The sequence below is a fragment of the Ovis canadensis genome, chromosome 4, assembly GCF_042477335.2.
Source record: "Ovis canadensis isolate MfBH-ARS-UI-01 breed Bighorn chromosome 4, ARS-UI_OviCan_v2, whole genome shotgun sequence".
NCBI lineage: Eukaryota > Metazoa > Chordata > Mammalia > Artiodactyla > Bovidae > Ovis > Ovis canadensis.
In genome coordinates this window covers 65,626,815-65,646,573 of record NC_091248.1, presented here as the reverse complement: position 1 = coordinate 65,646,573, position 19,759 = coordinate 65,626,815, and the positions used below count along the sequence as shown (strand labels likewise).

Sequence of the window (19,759 nt, the reverse complement as noted above, 5' to 3'; positions counted from 1 at the left end):
CTTTGCATGAGGTGGCCAAAGTACTGGAGTTTCAGCTTCAACATCAGTCCTTCCAATGAACACCCAGGACTGATCTCCTTCAGAATAGACTGGTTGGATCTCCTTGCTCTCCAAGGGACTCTCAAGAGTCTTCTCCAACACCATAGTTCAAAAGCATCAATTCTTTGGCACTCAGCTTTCTTTATAGTCCAAGTCTCACATCCATACATGACCACTGGAAAAACCATAGCCTTGACTAGATGCACCTTTGTTGACAAAGTAATGTCTCTGCTTTTGAATATACTATCTAGGTTGGTCATAACTTTCCTTCCAAGGAGTAAGCGTCTTTTAATTTCATGGCTGCAATCATCTGCAATGATTTTGGAGCCCAGAAAAATAAGTCTGACACTGTTTCCACTGTTTCCCCATCTTAGATAAACATAAATTTTCAAAATTTTCAACATAACTAATTAATCTCACAACAGAAATAGCAGGGCAGATGATGTACTTAAGCTTAAAGTGTGTAATCTTCAAAGAAAAATAAATGGGACAAGCATATCTAATATTGTGCAGGGTATGGTGGTCTCTTAGTAGAGACATTCTTGGTCTAAGCATTTTGAGCTGTCAAAGAGAAGTGTGTGTGTGTGTATTTATATATATATATATATATGTTAATTTGTGGCTAAAATGTAACATTCAGTTTAAAAAATATTGATGATGTGGAATATTAAATGTTCCTCCAGGTTTATTTGAATAAAATTCTTCTTACTGTGTTGCTGAAGTTATTAATAAGAAAGCACAATGACTTACTGATATTTTGGCCTCTCTCCCCCTTATTTTCTCATGTTTCCAAAAGCTGAGACAGGAAACTCACTCACTGAGCACCTACAATTGCCTAGTATTATTCTGGGTGGGGTGTGCGTGAGTACATGTGTAATTTTATTTAATCCACATATTACTCTGCCAAAAAAGAATTGTTCTCTCCACTTTTTATGAAAGAGATCATTAGGTAATTGAGGTGGTTAGATCTTAACTTGCCAAAAGCCACACTGCAAAATGGTAGAGTTACAGTTTGAATCAGGTCATCTTGACTTTACATTAAACTATGACTCGACTTTGGGATTACAATGTCAAGTAATAAATCAGTGATGTGTAGTTGCAATGATGTGTCCAACTCTTTTGCAACCCTGTGGACTGTAGCCCACCAGACTCTTCTGTCCATGGGATTCTCCATGTAGGAATGCTGGAGAGAGTTGCCATTTACTCCTCCAGGGGATCTTTCCCATCCAGGGGTTGAACCAGTGTCTCCTGCATTGGCAGGTGGATTCTTGACTGACTGAGCCACCAGGCAAGCCCAAAATATCTATGTAGCCCATATATAGATATGAGTGATTCACAGACAAAATAATGGCTTCTAAGTAAAGGAAAGTTGATTAATCTGTGAGCCAAAGTAAGACTGTGTTAAACATTTCATTTCAAATTTAGGAAAACATGCTATACGGCTTCAAACTTTAGCATAGAATTGAGTCTGTATTTACCAGTCGAAGATTCAGTTTTATTATAAAATACAGTTTGCAGCATTAAAGAAAATAGTTGTTTATTGCTCTTCTGATCTGAATGTGTCATGTATTAACCAGTTTTGGATGATGTGTATGTTATTTCTAACCTCTTAAGAAACTGTGGTCATAAATGGGGCTTCCCTGGTGGCTCAGCAGATAAAGAATATGCTTGCAATGCAGGAGACTCAGGAGACCTGTGTTTGATCCCTGGGTTGGGAATATTCCCTGGAGAAGGAAATGGCAACCCACTCCAGTATTCTTGCCAGGAGAATCCCATGGACAGAGAAACCTGGCAGGCTGAGGTCCGTGTCCAAAGAGTTGGACACGACTGAAGTGACTGAGCACCTGGTCATAAATGTGAAGGAGAGGGAGAGAAGAATTGAGTATGGGAAGAAAGCTCTTGAGGGTACATTTTGTTGGGGTCTTTTATCTAGTTCCTGAATGTTGTTTTCAAAAGTAATTTGCATTGCAAATGTCCTTCTAGATTTTGCTTTGGCTTTTTGCCATTTCTGTTTTTAATTATTTTATTTCTCTTAGTTACCTGCTGACTAAACATAGTTTCTTTTTTTCAGAATTACATGTAAACACTGAATTGTATGTGGTTGGTATAGGTATAGGATTACTCATAACCACAGTTGAGAAATTTAGATGTTATGAAGAAATTATCTCATTTTCATTCATATGGGACCATATCTTCATTTTATTACTGCCCTAAGATGAACTTAATGAAGATTTTACTTGCTCATAAAATTTTATTTTTTAAGTTAGAATATAAAATAATGTGGGTATACATTGTTATTACAAATTTTGCATCCTGCACTTTTGTGGAACTTTTATGAGTATGGTCCATAAATTAGGACTATAAGGAGCAAAGAGCAATATCAATCATACTGTTGTCACAGTACTGCTATCGGTTTATTGGTAACAGTCAACAGTGAAAAAAAAAAAAAATTTCACTTACGTGCTGAGATTTAGTTGCTGTCTCTGACACTTTACAGGATTGAAACATTCTCTTTTCTTTGTTTCCCCACCAAAATGCAAGATTGCTGAGAATAGGGCTTGTGCAATTGTTGCCATTGTATTCCCAGCATATAGCATAGTGCTTGCTGTAAATAGGTACTATTGTTGAAAGGTTTTCTTTCTTCCTTTTTCTTTTTTAAGGCAATATTTAAAATTGTATGTATGGTGTGATTTAGTTTGTAACTTTTGCAAGTGTATGTCACTTAACACTTAGCAAAACGACCTCAGAAGTTTTTGGAGTATTGTGCAAAATTATAAAAATCCTATGTGACTTATCTTTTTAAATTTACTTCAAATCATCTACACCAAAGGAAATGGTAAATATTGAAGGAATCTAATTTAATTTTCATTTTCTATTTTAGAGCAGTATACAAAGATGCTGATTTGTACCTGTTAGACTCCCCTTTTGGATATCTAGATGTTTTAACAGAGAAAGAAATATTTGAAAGGTATGTTCTTGAATAATTTATAATACTCATTCTAAGAGACAAGAAAGAATGACTATACCACCATAGGCTACATATTATTCCTTGAGAAATAAGGTCCACCACTGTGACTCAGTGTGGCATTATGTAATTTAGCTGCTTAAGTCTGATCTTCCCTCCATGGTCAAGATCACTTCACTTTTCTGTCCACCTTATGCTGAACCAATTTTTCCCATTGCTGGTACTTTAACTGTCACTGTCTATGGAGTTTTGATAGTATTACTGTCTTGTGACATAGCTTATATTATTTTAATTGATTGTTATACTCAAATTTTTTATTTACTTTTTTGTGTATTTTACTCCTTAGATAGTAAAGGTCTTAAGGAACCAAAGAAATGGAATGTTTTGATGTTTTAATATAGGTGAATGCTCTAAGTATTCATCTACCTCAATCCCTCCTTCAGAACCTCTTTCTTAGTCACACAGAGCTTGGGGTGTACATTTTCTTGGAGCTCCCATTAGGGCTCAATGTATGTGAAGTTTCTAAGAGAAGCAGTTGGTTATATGACTTGATTTTAAGGTATCAAAATGATTTTATAGACTATGAAGTAGTTTAAAATAATCAATAAGGATGTAGATGTATGTATGTATTAAATTACCACATTATTCCTAGAAGCACCTTTCCTAGAATTTGGTTATATTTAATACCTGTGATACTATTTTTACAATCCTGTAATTATAAATACCTTCTTACCAATATGGAGAAGGAAACGGCAATCCACTCCAGCACTCTTGCCTAGAAAATCCCAAGGACAGAGGGGCCTGATAGGCTACAGTCCATGGGGTCCCAAAGAGTTGGACACGACTGAGCGACTTCATTTCACTTTCTTACCAATATAAACTTTGCTGGTTGTATCAGTATGTTAAAGTATAGTCTAGAATTATGGCTCTTTCTATAAAATATATAATGTTTTAATGCCTAAAAGAAATTTGTCTTCCTTAGATGGTTCTAGTCAGGATTTAATTCTACACAAGAGGGAAATTTTGTTGGAGGAAGTTGAGATTTCTTATACAATTCTCCGGTTATTGTTGTTTTTTTAACAAGCAAATTAGTCTTAAGGTTTTTAAAATTAACTTTTTATTGGCATATAGTTACTTTCTGATGTGTTAGGTCCTGCTGTACAGTATAAACTTTGAGGACTAAATTAGTGGTCAACTTAAAATATAAAAGAAAATGAGCAGAAAATTTAGAGAACAAGAAAGTTCTGACATTTTAGAAGACATGTAGAAATATAGCCTCTAAGGAATCTTAAAGGTCATCTGATTCTCTCATTTTCTAGATGAATCAACCACAGCCCAAAGGGTAACTAGTTTGTTCAAAGTCAGATGTTTATTTAATGTCAGGTATTTAATTTCATTTTAGGTCCATTAACACTCGACTTTGTGGTATAGCATACTATAATAATTAACAGTATTTCATGACATAATTAATCAAGAAGTACCAACTTAGTTACTATTGAATATTTACTTTTAGAATTATTCAAGTGTAATAATAACATTTAATAATAGAAGTTATATATAGGAGTACATTAATAAAGTATTAAAATATAATACATATACTATTGTAATAAAATGTTTATAAAATTAATATTTATATATTTTTATATTCTTAAAGCTGTGTCTGTAAATTGATGGCTAACAAAACTAGGATTTTGGTCACTTCTAAAATGGAACACTTAAAGAAAGCTGACAAAATATTAATTTTACATGAAGGTAGCGTCTATTTCTATGGGACATTTTCTGAATTACAAAATCAGCGGCCTGACTTCAGCTCGAAGCTCATGGGATGTGACACTTTCGACCAGTTTACTGCAGAACGAAGAAACTCAATCATAACCGAGACTTTACGGCGTTTCTCATTAGAAGGAGATACTTCTGTGTCCTGGAATGAAACAAAAAAGCCTTCTTTTAAACAGACTGGAGAGTTTGGTGAAAAAAGGAAGAACTCCATTCTCAATTCTATCAACTCTATAAGGAAATTTTCAGTTGTACAAAAGACTTCATTACAAATGAATGGTATCGATGGAGCTTCTGATGAGCCTTTAGAGAGAAGACTATCCTTAGTTCCCCATTCTGAACCTGGAGAGGGGATCCTGCCTCGGAGCAATGCAGTCAACAGTGGCCCCACATTTCTGGGAGGGAGGAGGCAGTCAGTTCTGAACCTTATGACCTGCTCCTCAGTGAACCAAGGTCAGAGCATTCATCGAAAGACAGCGACATCCACACGAAAAATGTCACTGGCTCCTCAGGCAAGCTTAGCCGAAATAGATATATATTCAAGACGGTTATCTCAAGATACTGGCTTGGAAATAAGTGAAGAAATTAATGAAGAAGATTTAAGGGTGTGTATAAATTATCAGTGTGGTGTTTGGTTTTTTCTTTTGGCCACAGAGTGGAATGAAATACAGAGTAAAGAGCAAAAGTTCCTTAAATTTGAGTTTAGGATGAGGTTTATTTTTAAGATCCCCAAAGTCCAAAGTATGTATATTATGTAAGCAACTTCAAAATGTAGAAGAATCAACCATTTCCTTTTGGGATTTCCTTTTGTCTCTTACCATAAGATGTATTGTAAGTCAAAGCAAGGGCTATTATTGGTTCCTTTTCTAAGCAGTAATAATCATTATTATCAATTAGAAAAATTGTGAATTATTATAAATTTGTTTCATTACCCCCTTAAAACCTCTGTAGGAAGAGGTGGAGTGAAAATAAATACATAAACAAATAGTAGCTTCAGTTATTGAGAGCCTAAAAAATGTTTCTGTATGCAGGTAGCCTCTCTAAGGCATATATACATCTAGTCTCTCAGCAGCACTAATTTTCTGGTTTATACGTCAGTCTTGCCTGAACTTAGTTAAACCTGAGCTTTTTCATCTTTTAAATTGGCTTTATACATAGGATTTCTGGGCAGGTTTCTTTTAAAGAAGGTTTGTGAAATTGAACATATACTACTGCCAACTTTCAGGTAGAAAGTATTTTATATTAAGTTCTAAAGAATAAAATGCTTTCTTTCTTAAAATAGGAAGCAGTAGGAAAGAGGAAGTTTTCATTTTCTAGTTTTACTAGAAAAGTTTCTTCAGTGCCTTGGATGAAATAGTGTTATAATCAATTGATATGTTTAATAGCTTAGATCAATTAAGAGTAGTGTGAACTTTGGCAAGTCGCATGTCATTTAATGTCTCAGGGCCAAAGTTTTCTTCTTTGTTAAATGAGGGAACAGAATAGGTGATCTCTAAAGTACCTACTTTGTGTTTCTATAATTTTGAAAAAGGTTTCCTGAAAGATAATTTATCTATATGGTTGTAATTATCAATCTGAATGAATTTCTCAAACTGGATTGTATAAACTGAATGGTAAAGATGATCACTTTGACTGATAATAGTATTTGTTGATCGCTTCTAGTGCCATGAACATAGAATAGAAGGGATCTGTCACTAGCCTCATTTACAGATAAGAAAACTAAATTTTAGGAAAGTTTAGCTGCCTGAATTCAAGCACCTCCTAGGAGGGCAATGGTAGAGTCCAGTATCAAAACCAGGTTTATTTGACTTTAGAAATCTTTATACCTAACCAGTGTGCCATATTCTGATTTCATAGGGTTCTTTTCTCTGAGGTTCTAGCACTTCTGTGAATTTTGTTGGTAATAAAAAAACTATCCTTTCTGTTTGAAATATCTGGAATTTCTCTCTTTCAAATTATTGAACTATAGCTCTCAAATAACAGATGAAGACTGAGGGTTAGATTTATATAACTTAAGTCATAGTTCGGAAAGAGAATCCTAGCTACTACGAAATGTAAAAGCATCAGGCAGGCTTCAGGTCTATTGTAAGACCACTAGAGCTGGCAAAATTCCAAACTGTATTCCATGGACCCCGCCCCCCCCCAAAGGAAAGAGTTAAGTCAGGGGGATTCTGGGAAGCTTCAATTCACTAGTACCATTTATTGATAAAATATGTGACACTGTTAAGCATTAAAATAGTAAAATTGTCCAAAAACAATACAGTTGTATTGTCAGTGATACTATGTTCACAGTTTAAAGAATTGCAGTGTTTCTTATTTTTGCAGAAAGCTATCTTGCTCCAGTTTTACTGGCTGTGAAGTGACATAGCATGTGTCATTCATAATGGTTTATATTCACTGAAATTCACTTAGTTTTAGATAGTAATATTTCTTTATTTCCTCACATTCAAAATAAGACCACAGTTGTTGTTTGAAATTATATTGTCTCATTATAATAACCAGGATTTTTTTTTTTTTTTTACAGGATTGCTTTTTTGATGATGTGGAGAACATACCAGCAGTGACTACCTGGAATACATACCTTCGATATATTACTGTCCACAAGAGCTTAATGTTTGTGCTAATTTGGTGCTTAGTTGTGTTTCTGGTTGAGGTAAGAATTTTCTATTATAACATATTAATGTGATTTAAAGTTAATTGGGAATAGTTTGGGAGGACATATATATGTACACACATGTATACTTATGTATACTTGTATGTGTGCATGCGTGCTAAGTTGATTTAATTGTGTCTGACTTTTTGCAACCCTATGGACTATAGCCCGCCAGGCTTCTCTGTCCATGGGTTTCCCAGGCAAGACTACTGGAGTGGGTTGCCATTTCCTTCTCCATACATATACATAAATATGTGTATATGTATATATGTAATTTTATATTATAAAATTATTTTGTTACTTCATACATAGTATATAAAATATACGTAAGCACATATTTTTTATATGAAGAGTTTTTAATGGAGTGATTCAAAACCTCAAAGTAGAATATTCTATATGAATTGAAATTAACAAAGAAAATTATTTGTACTAAATTTTAAACTCATTTGATTCTAATATTATTAAATATGCTGATGATGAATCACCATCTTTAAAATACTACTTCCTCACAAAATTGAATAAATATGTATCAGTGGCTTTGCAACCATTTTAAACAAGCCTTTCAAAGATTCAGATCACCCATTTGCTTCAGAATGCTTTTGTTTTCACGCCACCGTTGTGATCTCTTTACCGTGCTCCTGGAAAAGAGATAGATCAAATCACCAGGTTAAAATGAAAGAGGGGGTAGTACATCGCCAGTTCAGCACCAGGTAAGAGGTTTCTGAATCTAGTTGATAGATGAGGTTTTTCTCTAGGTCAGGAGGAGCTACTTAAATGTTAAAAGAGGCTTGGCAGAGGATGTCTATGGTAAAGTGGCTTTGAGGCAGGATGGAGGATACCCTTTGATTGTCTAAAGGAGGCAATTGTAACTTAAAACCAGCCAATGGCTTTCCATAAGGAAATCTGGGATCAGTTTCACTAAAACTTATTTAATAACATAAGATGAAGATACAGATTTCTTTTTTTCCTGTAAACATTTTCTGCTTTTTTAATGTGGGTTGTTGGTTAAAGTAAAACAAGCAAATGAACACTATGTGGGTACTGGAAAACACATCTGGATTGGATTCAGCCTTGTATGACCACACTAGGTAAATCTCAGAGGATACTGCTGGATGTCTCCCACTGTAGAGCCTGAGTCCAACATAAAGACCCAGGTTGCCTTCAGGGGAGATATGACCTGGGTGAAGTATTGCCTCTCCTGAGCGCATATAGTTCTATGCATACACAAAACTGAAGCTTAAAACTCCATCATTGTCTTCTTGTTTAGTCACTAGGTCGTGTCCAACTCTTTTGCTACCCCATGGACTGGAGCCCGCCAGGCTTCCCTGTCTATGGGATTTCCCAGGCAAGTATACTAGAGTGGGTTGTCATCTTCTCCTTAAAGGGATCTTTTTGACTCCGGGATTGAACCCACATCTCCTGCATTGGCAGGCAGAATCTTTACCACTGAGCCACCAGAGAAGTTCCTGTTGCCTTATTAGGTTGTTTCTAACCTCAATTAAGAAGTCTACATAAAATGTTATCACCCTTCCCTGACCAAGTAGTGGAAAATATCTAAAGGTATATACCAAAAGTTTTATATACCACTTTACCTATCAGCCCTGGGATTTCTTTGGAAGGAATGATGCTAAAGCTGAAACTCCAGTACTTTGGCCACCTCATGTGAAGAGTTGACTCATTGGAAAAGACTCTGATGCTGGGAGGGATTGTGGGCAGGAGGAGAAGGGGACGGCAGAGGATGAGATGGCTGGATGGCATCACTGACTCGATGGACGTGAGTCTGAGTGAACTTCGGGAGTTGGTGATGGACAGGGAGGCCTGGCGTGCTGTGATTCATGGGGTTGCAAAGAGTCAGACACGACTGAGAGACTGAACTGAACTGAACTTACCTATAAAGTGTTGGTTTCCATTTGATCTTTGAGTTTTGATGATATCTTTTGCTCTCCTATTATTTTTACATTAATAAAACAAATGGAGGCTGGATGTGAGGTACAATACAGCAGAGTGCCACCTCTGGAATCAGACTGACCTGGCTGTGAATTTTAATTCTGTGTTCTTAACACTATTAACACTGAACAAGTTAGATAACCTCTCTTGAGCCTCAGTTTCCTCATCTATAAAATGGAGGTTGTAATAGTACCCACTTCATAGGTCATTTCTGTGAGTGAAGAGATGATTATAAAGCACTTACTGTAGGGCTTGGCACATAGTGAGACATGTTAGTTGCTATTCTGACTAATATCCTTAATGTCTATCATCATTATGAAGCTCAAGCTAATTTGAAGCGAACAAGTCCACAGCAGAGATATAATGAAATTTTCAATAATTCCTTTTATACTTTAATGAAAATATGGGGCTGAGTAACTTGACACTCTCACATGAGTAACAAATTTCATTGAAATGTATTTTTAATTTACCTCATTAATCTCTGCCAGTTATGCCAAATGACCAGCATTAATGTGAATGAAACTCATTCCTATGTCACATTTAATCTCAAACTAGCCCTTTGTTAATAATTTGAACCTTTTCATTGAAGATCAGCATTGCTTGAATGTCTTTAGTTTTATGAGAAAAAATGGTTCTGTGAATGTGGTAGTGATTTATATTCACTTACAAGACCCTTGCCCATGCAAAGCTATAGAGCTGAACTTATACACCTTTCAAAACAGTGTATAGTTAATTAATTAGTGACTGAGCATTGAGCCACTGAGCACATGTACAATATTATTAGCTCACTTCCTCAAGATGACAGTGGTCCTTTGTCTTCAGGCTGGAATCCAAACTATAACACAGGATGTAAATGTGGTATGCTGCTGCTGCTGCGTCGCTTCAGTCGTGTCCGACTCTGTGCGACCCCAGAGACAGCAGCCCACCAGGCTCCCCCGTCCCTGGGATTCTCCAGGCAAGAACACTGGAGTGGGTTGCCATTTCCTTCTCTAATGCATGAAAGTGAAAAGTGAAAGTGAAGTTGCTCAGTTGTGTCTGTCTCTTAGTGACCCCATGGACTGCAGCCCACCAGACTCCTTCATCCATGGGATTTCCAGGCAAGAGTACTGGAGTGGGGTGCCATTGCCTTAGACTTCCCATTATTAATTGACCTCTCACAATTATTGCAAAAATTTGTCTTTTTGTAGGAAAAAAAATGATAATGTAATTTTCTAGGCAAGATAGAATATGATAAATGATGATTCTTTTTGGGTCAATGTCCTGAAGCATTTCCAATTAACTGACTCTCAAAATTTTGAATAACAAAAACTTAGTGATAGTAGACAAATAGTGACCATTTTCATTATGTGCATAGTTATACAGCTAAACAAATCATTCAGATGTTCACAGTTCCCTCATATTCTTTGAATCAAAATTTACATAATTTTTCTTTTAGACTAAGCTCCTTTCTTGATACCAGTGGGCCCTTTCTCACTACCATTGAAATATTTCATGTGTGCTTTGCATCATAGTACAGGTACTAATCCAGGAAGATAGTTTAGATCTTTTAAACATTGTTTAGTAGAGCTTCATACTCAACATGATCAGGGACCCAAAGAAAAGTTAAGATCCACTTCTTCCCTTGTGAAAGTGATGTATCCATTTTTAGTTTTCACAGGGGCCATACTTCGATGTAGATTTATAGTATATATAATTATAATTTTGATTATATAGAATTATAATTTTATAGAATGGGTTTTTGCAGAGGTTTTTTTTTAATGTATTTATTTTTAACTGAAGGATAATTTCCTTACAGTATTGTGTTGGTTTCTGCCATACATAAACATGAATCAGCCATAGGTATACTAGGGAACATTTCATGCAAAGTAAAGGACAGAAATGGTATGGACCTAACAGAAGCAGAAGGTATTAAGAAGAGGTGGCGAGAATACACAGACAAACTATACAAAAAAGATCTTCATGACCCAGATAATCATGATGGTATGATTGCTCACCTGGAGCCAGACATCCTGGAAATGTGAAGTCAAGTGGGTCTTCTGTGCATTCTTGCCACCTCTTCTTAACATCTTCTGCTTCTGTTAGGTCCATTTAGTTTCTGTCCTTTATTGTTTCCATCTTTGCATGAAGTGTTCCCTTGGTATCTCTAATTTTCTTGAAGAGATCTCTAGTCTTTCCCATTCTGTTGTTTTCCTCTACTTCTTTGTCTTGTTCACTTAAAGGGTTTTCTTTTCTCTCCTTGCTATTCTCTGGAACTCTGCATCCAAATGGGCATATAGTTCCTTTTCTCCTTTGCCTTTAGTTTCTCTTCTTTTCTCAGCTATTTGTCAGGCCTCCTCAGACAACCATTTTGCCTTATTGCATTTCTTTTTCTTGAGAATGATTTTGATCACAGCCTCCCGTACAGTGTTACAAACCTCTGTCCATAGTTCTTCAGGCATTCTATCAGGTCTAATCCCTTGAATCTATTTGTCACTTCCACTGTATAGTCACAAGGGATTTGATTTAGGTTATACCTGAATGGTATAGTGGTTTTCCCTATGTTGTTCAATTTAAGTCTTAATTTTGCAAAAAGGAGTTCATGATCTAAGCCACAGTTAGCTCCCGGTCTTGTTTTTGCTGACTGTACAGAGCTTCTCCATCTTTGGCTGCAAAGTCTCATTTCGGTATTGACCATCTGGTGATGTCCGTGTGCAGAGACAGTTCTTGTGTTGTTGGAAGAGGGGGTTTTTTTATGACCAGCATGTTCTTTGGCAAAACTGTTGGCCTTAGCTCTTCTTCATTTTGTACTCCAAGGCCAAACAAACCTAGACAGCATATTAAAAAGCAGAGATATCACTTTGCCAACAAAGGTCTGTGTAGTCAAAGCTATGGTTTTTCCAGTAGTCATGTATGAATATAAGAGTTGCCAAGAAGGCTGAGCACCGAAGAACTGATGCTTTTAAATTGTTGTGCTGGAGAAGATTCTTGAGATTCCCTTGGATAGCAAGGAGATCAAATCAGTTGATCCTAAAGGAAATGAAACCTGAATATTCTTTGTAATGATTGGTGCTGAACCTAAAGCTCCAAAATACTATTGCTACCTACTACAATTAGACAGCTCACTGGAAAAGACTGATGCTGGGAAAGATTGAGGGCAAGAAAGGAGAAGAGGGAGACAGGATGAGATGGTTGAATGACATTACTCACTGAATGGACGTGTTTGAACAAACCCCAGCAGGTAGTGAAGGACAGGGAAGCCTGGCATGCTGCAGTTCATGAGGTTGCAGTCAGACATGACTTAGCTACAGAACAACAATAATTTATCAATAGTGTGTTAATTTATTAAGTGAATCAGTATACCTTTATATTTTTGTGCTGTTTTCTTTATGATAGGATAGTATCTTCTGTTAAGTTCTTAGATATTAGAACCAAGGATACAGGCTTTAAAATTTCTATATGTTGGTCTCTCTAGTGCTCCTATTTGGCAGTGCATCATTGACTAGATAGAAAAGAAATGCAAATAATAAAGTAGGAGGCAGTGCCCACCTTTTCTTTTGCAACAACCAGAGGATATTATTGTTGCCTCGGATAATTAAAGGTCATGTTTAGTCCTTTTATTCCTGTGTTTTAAGAAATATGTTAGAGAACTGCTATGTACTATTCTTATATGATTTCCTCTCTGTTTCTTTTTTAAAGTATTTTATTTTTATTTTTTTACAATTTATTTATTAATTTTTGGCTGTTCTGCATCTTCATTGTTGTGCAGGCTTTTTTGGTGTGGAGCTGTGGTGAGTGGGGACTGTCTCTAAGTTGCAGTGTATGGGCTTCTCATTGCAGTGGTTTTTCTTGTTGCTGATTGCAGGCTCTAGGGCACATGGAATTCGGTAGTTGTAGCTCCTGGGTTTTAAAGCACAGGCTTAGTAGGGGCTTCCCTGGTGGCTTGGTGGTAAAGAATCCGCCTGGTGATGTAGGAGACAGGAGTTTAATCCCTGCTCTGGGAAGAACCTGTGTGCTGTGCAGCAGCAAAGTCTGTCCTCTTTGTATCTTAATGAGGAATCCCTCAATATAGAATATGCTCCCATAATACCTTAATGATAGTTATGCCTTTTTGATAGTAATACTTTCAAGGCAGTATTGCTTAGCAAGGGTCTATGTTTTAGGGCATGATTTAACCTGCAAAGCATTGAAATCTGTGATTAAGTCTTGACAAGGTGTCACTTTACTCTTACTGCCTCTTACTCTTTACTCATTCAGCCACTTACTCATTCAACACATATTTTTCAAGTTCTTTCAATATGCCAAGCGTGATTCTATATGCTCTGTTTACAGTGAAGAACAAAACAGAACATACCAATGGATTACACCAATGTACTTATGTTTATAGTGTAAACAGAATTCATAATGCTGTATTCCTTTGGTGAAAGCTCAAAATGCCAATACTGTTTTAATAGGTCTTCATTTATACATAGATCTTGTGTGGCTTGGAAGGTAGCTCTGAATTCTATATATGTACAGAACTTATGAATTGGTTCTGGTTCTTTATACTACATGAAATGTCATCTGCATTTTAAAATGTTTTCTATGTGATTAGTATATAATTTCTTTCTGTTTAATTTTATTTATAATTATATAATTATAAATAAAATTATATAATTTCCATTTTGTATTTAAATGTTTTAAAATGAAAAACATTTGTGTTTTTTAAGTATCTTCTTATTCATCCCTTCCTTTGTTTATTAAGGATAGATTTACTGAATGCCTACTGTCTCTTGGATACTGTTACAGACACTAAGCTAAGCATGCAATGGGAAAGAGGACAGATGGCTCCTCCTTGATCTTATGAAGTACTTTCTGAGGGAGAAGATGGATGGTAAATAAATTTTGATGGAAATAATCACAGAATGTAGAGAGTTCCAGAAAGAGATAAATAGTGGGCTAAAATAAAGCTGGGCAAAGAGGACAGGAAGGTATTCCTGAAGAAATGACATTTAGTTGACACCTGAAAGATAAAAAGTACTTAGACATGCAGAAACTGGGGCAAGTGCAAAGGACTTGGAAAAGTTTGGTGAATTGTGGAAACAGAGCAAAGGCCAGCACATTTGGAGGAATGGGAGAAAGTGGTGAGTGGCATATCGTGTGGTGACATTGAAAAAGTAAATCAAAGCCAGGTCTGCAGAAGCATTTGCTGAAGAACTTCAGGTTTATTTTAAGTGCAATAGGAAACCTTTGAAAGCCTTCTTTCAAGGTATGATATGATTTTTTTTTATTGGTAAAAAAGATCACTGTGGTATATGGAAAATGGGTTGGATGGGGACATGAGGGAAGGTGGGGACATCTGTTATGACAGGAAAAGATTGCTCTTATTAACTAGGCTAAATAGCCACAGTGTTCAGACCCTTAAGGCATGTTTAAAAGTCTGCAGATATTTCAGTAAAACATTTAAGAGTATCTACTTTGAAGCTCATTGAAGTTCTTCATGATGGACCACCAGACCACCTTACCTGCCTCCTGAGAAATCTGTATGCAGGTCAAGAAGAAACAGTTAGTACTGGACATGGAACAACAGACTGGTTCCAAATTGGGAAAGAAGTACGTCAAGGCTGTTTATTGTCGCCCTGCTTATTTAACTTACATGCAGAGTACATCATGCGAAAGGGCGTGCTGGATGACACACCAGCTGGAATCAAGATTACCAGAAGAAATATTAATAACCTCAGATATGCAGATGACACCACCCTTATGGCAGAAAGTGAAGAGGAACTAAAGAGCCTCTTGATGAAGGTGAAAAAGGAGAGTGAAAAAGTTGGCTTAAAGCTCAACATTCAGAAAACTATGATCATGGCTTCTGGTCCCATCACCTTGTGGCAAATAGATGGGGAAACAGTGGAAGTCTAACAGTGTTAGACTTTATTTTCTTGGGCTTCAAAATCAGTGCAGATGGTAACTGCAGCCATGAAATTAAAAGATGCTCGCATGACAAACCTAGACAGTGTATTAAAAAGCATTGACATCACTTTGCCAACAAAGGTCACTTTGCCAAACATGGTTTTTCCAGTAGTCATGTATGGATGTGAGAGTTGGACTATAAAGAAAACTGAGTGTTGAAGAATTGATGCTTTTGAACTGTGGTGTTGGAGAAGACTCTTGAGAGTCCCTTTGCAAGGACATCCAACCAATCCATCCCAAAGGAAATCAGTCCTTAATATTCTTTGGAAGGACTGACGCTGAAGCTGAAACTCCAATACTTTGACCACCAGATGTGAAGAACTGACTCCTTAGAAAAGACCCTGATGCTGGGAAAGATTGAAGGTGGGAGGTGAAGGGGACAGCAGAAGATGAGATGGTTGAATGGCATCACCAACTCAATGGACATAAGTTTGAACAAGTTCTGTTAGTTGGTGATGGACAGGGAAGCCTGGCATGCTGCAGTCCATGTGGTCTGAAAGAGTTGGACGTGACTGACTGACTGAACTGAACTGAAGTTCTTCATGATAGAATGTTGGATCATTATACCTCTTTTGGTTATATTCACATTTTGAACCTTTTCTATACCTGATCTTGGCAGTGTTCTCTTTTCATGCCTATTTTCTTTTGTGGTGAGTGTCAGACTTGTACTGGCCCGGTTATGTAATGGTAGGTTCCTCCTATGTCTTGAATATATTCTTGCTCTAGTTCTCCATCGCATCTTGTTTTTGAAACCATACTGTTGGAGTTTTACTACATACATGATCAACCTTTATCACATCTCCTAGGATGTTTACTAGTTCATTTATCATAATAAGTCTTTCAGATGTAGGCACTTGGCTTCTCTTTGAATATGTATATGCTATGGTCCTCTAGTCCCAACATGCCATTATTTTTTAAATCATACAGACAAATCTTCTATATAATTTAAATCATGATTTAGCTTCTAAATACTGGCTACTAGTTTTTCATTTGCAGTCATTTGCAAAGTCTGTGAGTTGTCATGTTGACTGTTCATGGATCTATCCTTAGAGAACACTGTCATCCGGCTCCTGATGAATTAGACAAGTATAGATTAAGTGTATGCAGGTGGTGAGCACGTGCATGCTCAGTGTGTCCAACTCTTTGCGACCCCATGGACTGCAGCCCACCAGCCTCCTCTGTTCATGGAATTTTCCAGGCAAGCATACCGGAATGGGTTGCCATTTCTTCCTCCAGGGGATCTTCCCAACCCAGGGATCAAACCCACATCTCTCACGCAGGCAGATTATTTACCACTGAGCCACCTGGGAATAAGTACTCTGGCTAAAACCCTATAGAGCTAATAGGCTTAGTTTATCCATGCACTGTCCAGTACAGTATCTACCTGCTATGTATGACAATCTAAATTAAGTTATTTAAAATGAAACAAAATATAACATTCAGTTCCCCAATCACCCACACTGGCCACATTTCAAGGGATCAAGTGCCACTTGTATTAACTGGTAATGGCACTGAACAGTGCAGATATTGAACATTTCTATTTTTGTGGAAGTTTCTGTTGGACATTGCTGATCTAGACTATACCCTTTTCAACATGATAAGGAATGCGTCTTCAAACCCTAACAAAGCTGGAAATAATGACCTTTTTACTTTTGTTCTTTAGCCTTTCAGGACTTGTCATTCTATCATAAACTGCATGAACTTTATAACCTCAGACATTTTAGAAATTAAATGCTAGAACTTGCCTGCTCAATTGTTTATATATGCCCCAGACATTATTTATTAAAGTCATTATGTCAAGTCCTTGGAAACGTTTGTGTTCTAGTCATTAAAAGTAGTTTGGGTTGGTAGTTCCATAAGTGGTCTCTGTTGACAAGAGCCATGAAATACCTTTATATTGCACAGATTAGACCAGGGTCTTTGAGCAACTACTTTGGTTGTTCCCTAGTAAATATTATAGAATATTTATTTCTTGGATTTACTCACATTCAGAGAAGTTGGAATGCCATCATTGTTGACACTTCTTTCATTGGAACAAAGAGGGACTGTAATAACCAAAGAGTAACTGAGAAATATACCCTTTGATTTGATTAGTAATTTGATTAGTATTGGGAAATCAGAAAACATTTGTACTGGAACAGAGACTTTTGAAGTAGCAAGATTATTGCTCAGTTTCTTGTCATTTTGAATTCACTTGAATTTCAAGGAGACAAAGGTAATTTTTGTCAATAGGTTGCATGGAGGCCATGTGTAATGAAAAAAAGTAGGAAATTGTGAATGATGTCATTCAGTTCAGTTCAGTCGCTCAGTCATGTCCGACTCTTTGCGACACCATGAATCGCAGCACGCCAGGCCTCCCTGTCCATCACCAACTCGTGGAGTTCACTCAGACTCTCATCCATCGAGTCGTGATGCCATCCAGCCATCTCATCCTCTGTCGTCCCCTTCTCCTCCTGCCTTCAATCCCTCCCAGCATCAGGGCCTTTTCCAATGAGTCAACTCTTCGCATGAGGTGACCAAAGTATTGGAGTTTCAGCTTTATCATCAGTCCTTCCAAAGAAATCCCAGGGTTGATCTCCTTCAGAATAGACTGGTTGGATCTCCTTGCAGTCCAAGGGACTCTCAAGAGTCTTCTCCAACACCACAGTTCAAAAGCATCAATTCTTCGGCACTCAGCCTTCTTCACAGTCCAACTCTCACATCCACACATGACCACTGGAAAAACCATAGCCTTGACTAGACAGACCTTAGTCGGCAATGTAATGTCTCTGCTTTTGAATATACTATCTAGGTTGGTCATAACTTTCCTTCCAAGGAGTAAGTGTCTTTTAATTTCATGGCTGCAGTCACCATCTGCAGTGATTTTGGAGCCCCAAAAAATAAAGTCTGAAACTGTTTCTACTGTTTCCCCATCTATTTCCCATGAAGTGATGGGACCAGATGCCATGATTTAGCTTTTTCATTATGATATTCCAATCTGATAGGCAAATTTACCTGAAGTGGGGCTTCCCTTGTAGCTCAGTCAGTAAAGAATCTACCTGCAATGCAGGAGACATGGGTTCAATTCCTGGGTCTGGAAGATCTCCTGGTGAAGGAAATGATAACCCACTCCACTTCTTGCCTGGAGAATCCCATGGACTGATGAGCCTGGCAGGCTACCGTCAATGGGGTTGCAAAGAGTCAGACACGACTTAATGACTAAACCACCACTATATACTATTTAGACTATAAGACTTCATAATGTAATTTCTTAATTACTGCTAACTATTCTCCATAATTTTTATATGGTATTGTTAAATGCTTAAGTTGATTATGAAATAATACATAGATTTCTTATAGCAAGCATATTTGTTTCTCCCCTATTTATTTTTGGTCTCTGTTCATTTTCAGTTTTTTTAATTTTACTTACAGTTTCTCCTATTTTTCTATTTGATTCTTTGTTAAAGTTATTATTGGCCTAATTGCATACTATATCATAATTGTGTAAATATTTCTAGTATTATGATTGTGTTGGTATCATCACAAGATTGTTTCCCCACAGTGTTTAGGAAATTGGAATGCCAAATTGAAATAGAACAGAGTTCAGAAAATAAATCATAGTTGTTCATTTTTTTAAATTATGACACAGAATATATGTTCCTCAGCCCCAAATTTCCACCATGAGAAAGCCCACATAGTGTCAGTAGTATATGTTTTAATGTGAATGTACCTTATCTTTATTAAAAAACTGTGAATTTTTGCACTTTTGAAATGTTAACCAAGTTTCCTGAATATGTATCTCATCCTTTCTCATAACTAATTGGCCTTATGGTTATGAGTCCCTCATAATCATTGTATGACAAATGAAATTATTTATAGACACCAATGAGATCAATTATCTGCCAGCAGGCTGAGAGTAATCTCTTCATAAGAAACAATCTTTATTACTTAAAACATTTAACTGCAGTGTTAGCTCTTCTGTGAGGTTCAATGAATAGTTCCTGTTGAATGAAGGAGAGAAATAAATAAGTATTTTATTCGGTGAAATTTGAATTCCATTAGCTTAACATGTTCTCACCTCGAATAGTAGTTCCTAGAACAATTATTGCAGCTTTTGGACCCAGAAAAGTAAAGCCAAGGAAAATAAAATTGTGTGTATTTGATATTGGTCCTGATGGAATTAGAGGTGGATTGGAGAAGGAAGTGGCAACCCACTCCAGTGTTCTTGCTTAGAGAATCCCAGGGACGGGGAGCCTGGTGGGCTGCCATGTATGGGGTCGCACAGAGTCAGACACGACTGAAGCGACTTAGTAGTAGTGGGAAAAATAGGAAAAAATGATGGAAAAGAGTCAAGTGTGTATTGTTCCCTTCCAGGTGGCTGCTTCTTTGGTTGTGTTATGCCTGTTTCCGAAGTGAGTATTCCATGTCCTATTGTGTATTGTATTTTGTTTCTGTTGATTATTTGGGTTTTATTA

The 19,759-nt window shown here is 36.8% G+C and overlaps 1 protein-coding gene across 1 annotated transcript in view; it reads left to right on the top strand.

Moving 5' to 3' along the window:
- Window positions 1–19,759, top strand: part of CFTR (CF transmembrane conductance regulator) — a 184,844-nt gene that overhangs the window by 99,087 nt on the left and 65,998 nt on the right. Inside the window, exons 13-16 of the mRNA XM_069587941.1 lie at window positions 2,921–3,007; window positions 4,659–5,385; window positions 7,305–7,433; window positions 19,659–19,696. Of these exons, the coding sequence (XP_069444042.1) occupies window positions 2,921–3,007; window positions 4,659–5,385; window positions 7,305–7,433; window positions 19,659–19,696 (981 nt within the window). The remainder of the gene's footprint in view (window positions 1–2,920; window positions 3,008–4,658; window positions 5,386–7,304; window positions 7,434–19,658; window positions 19,697–19,759) is intronic.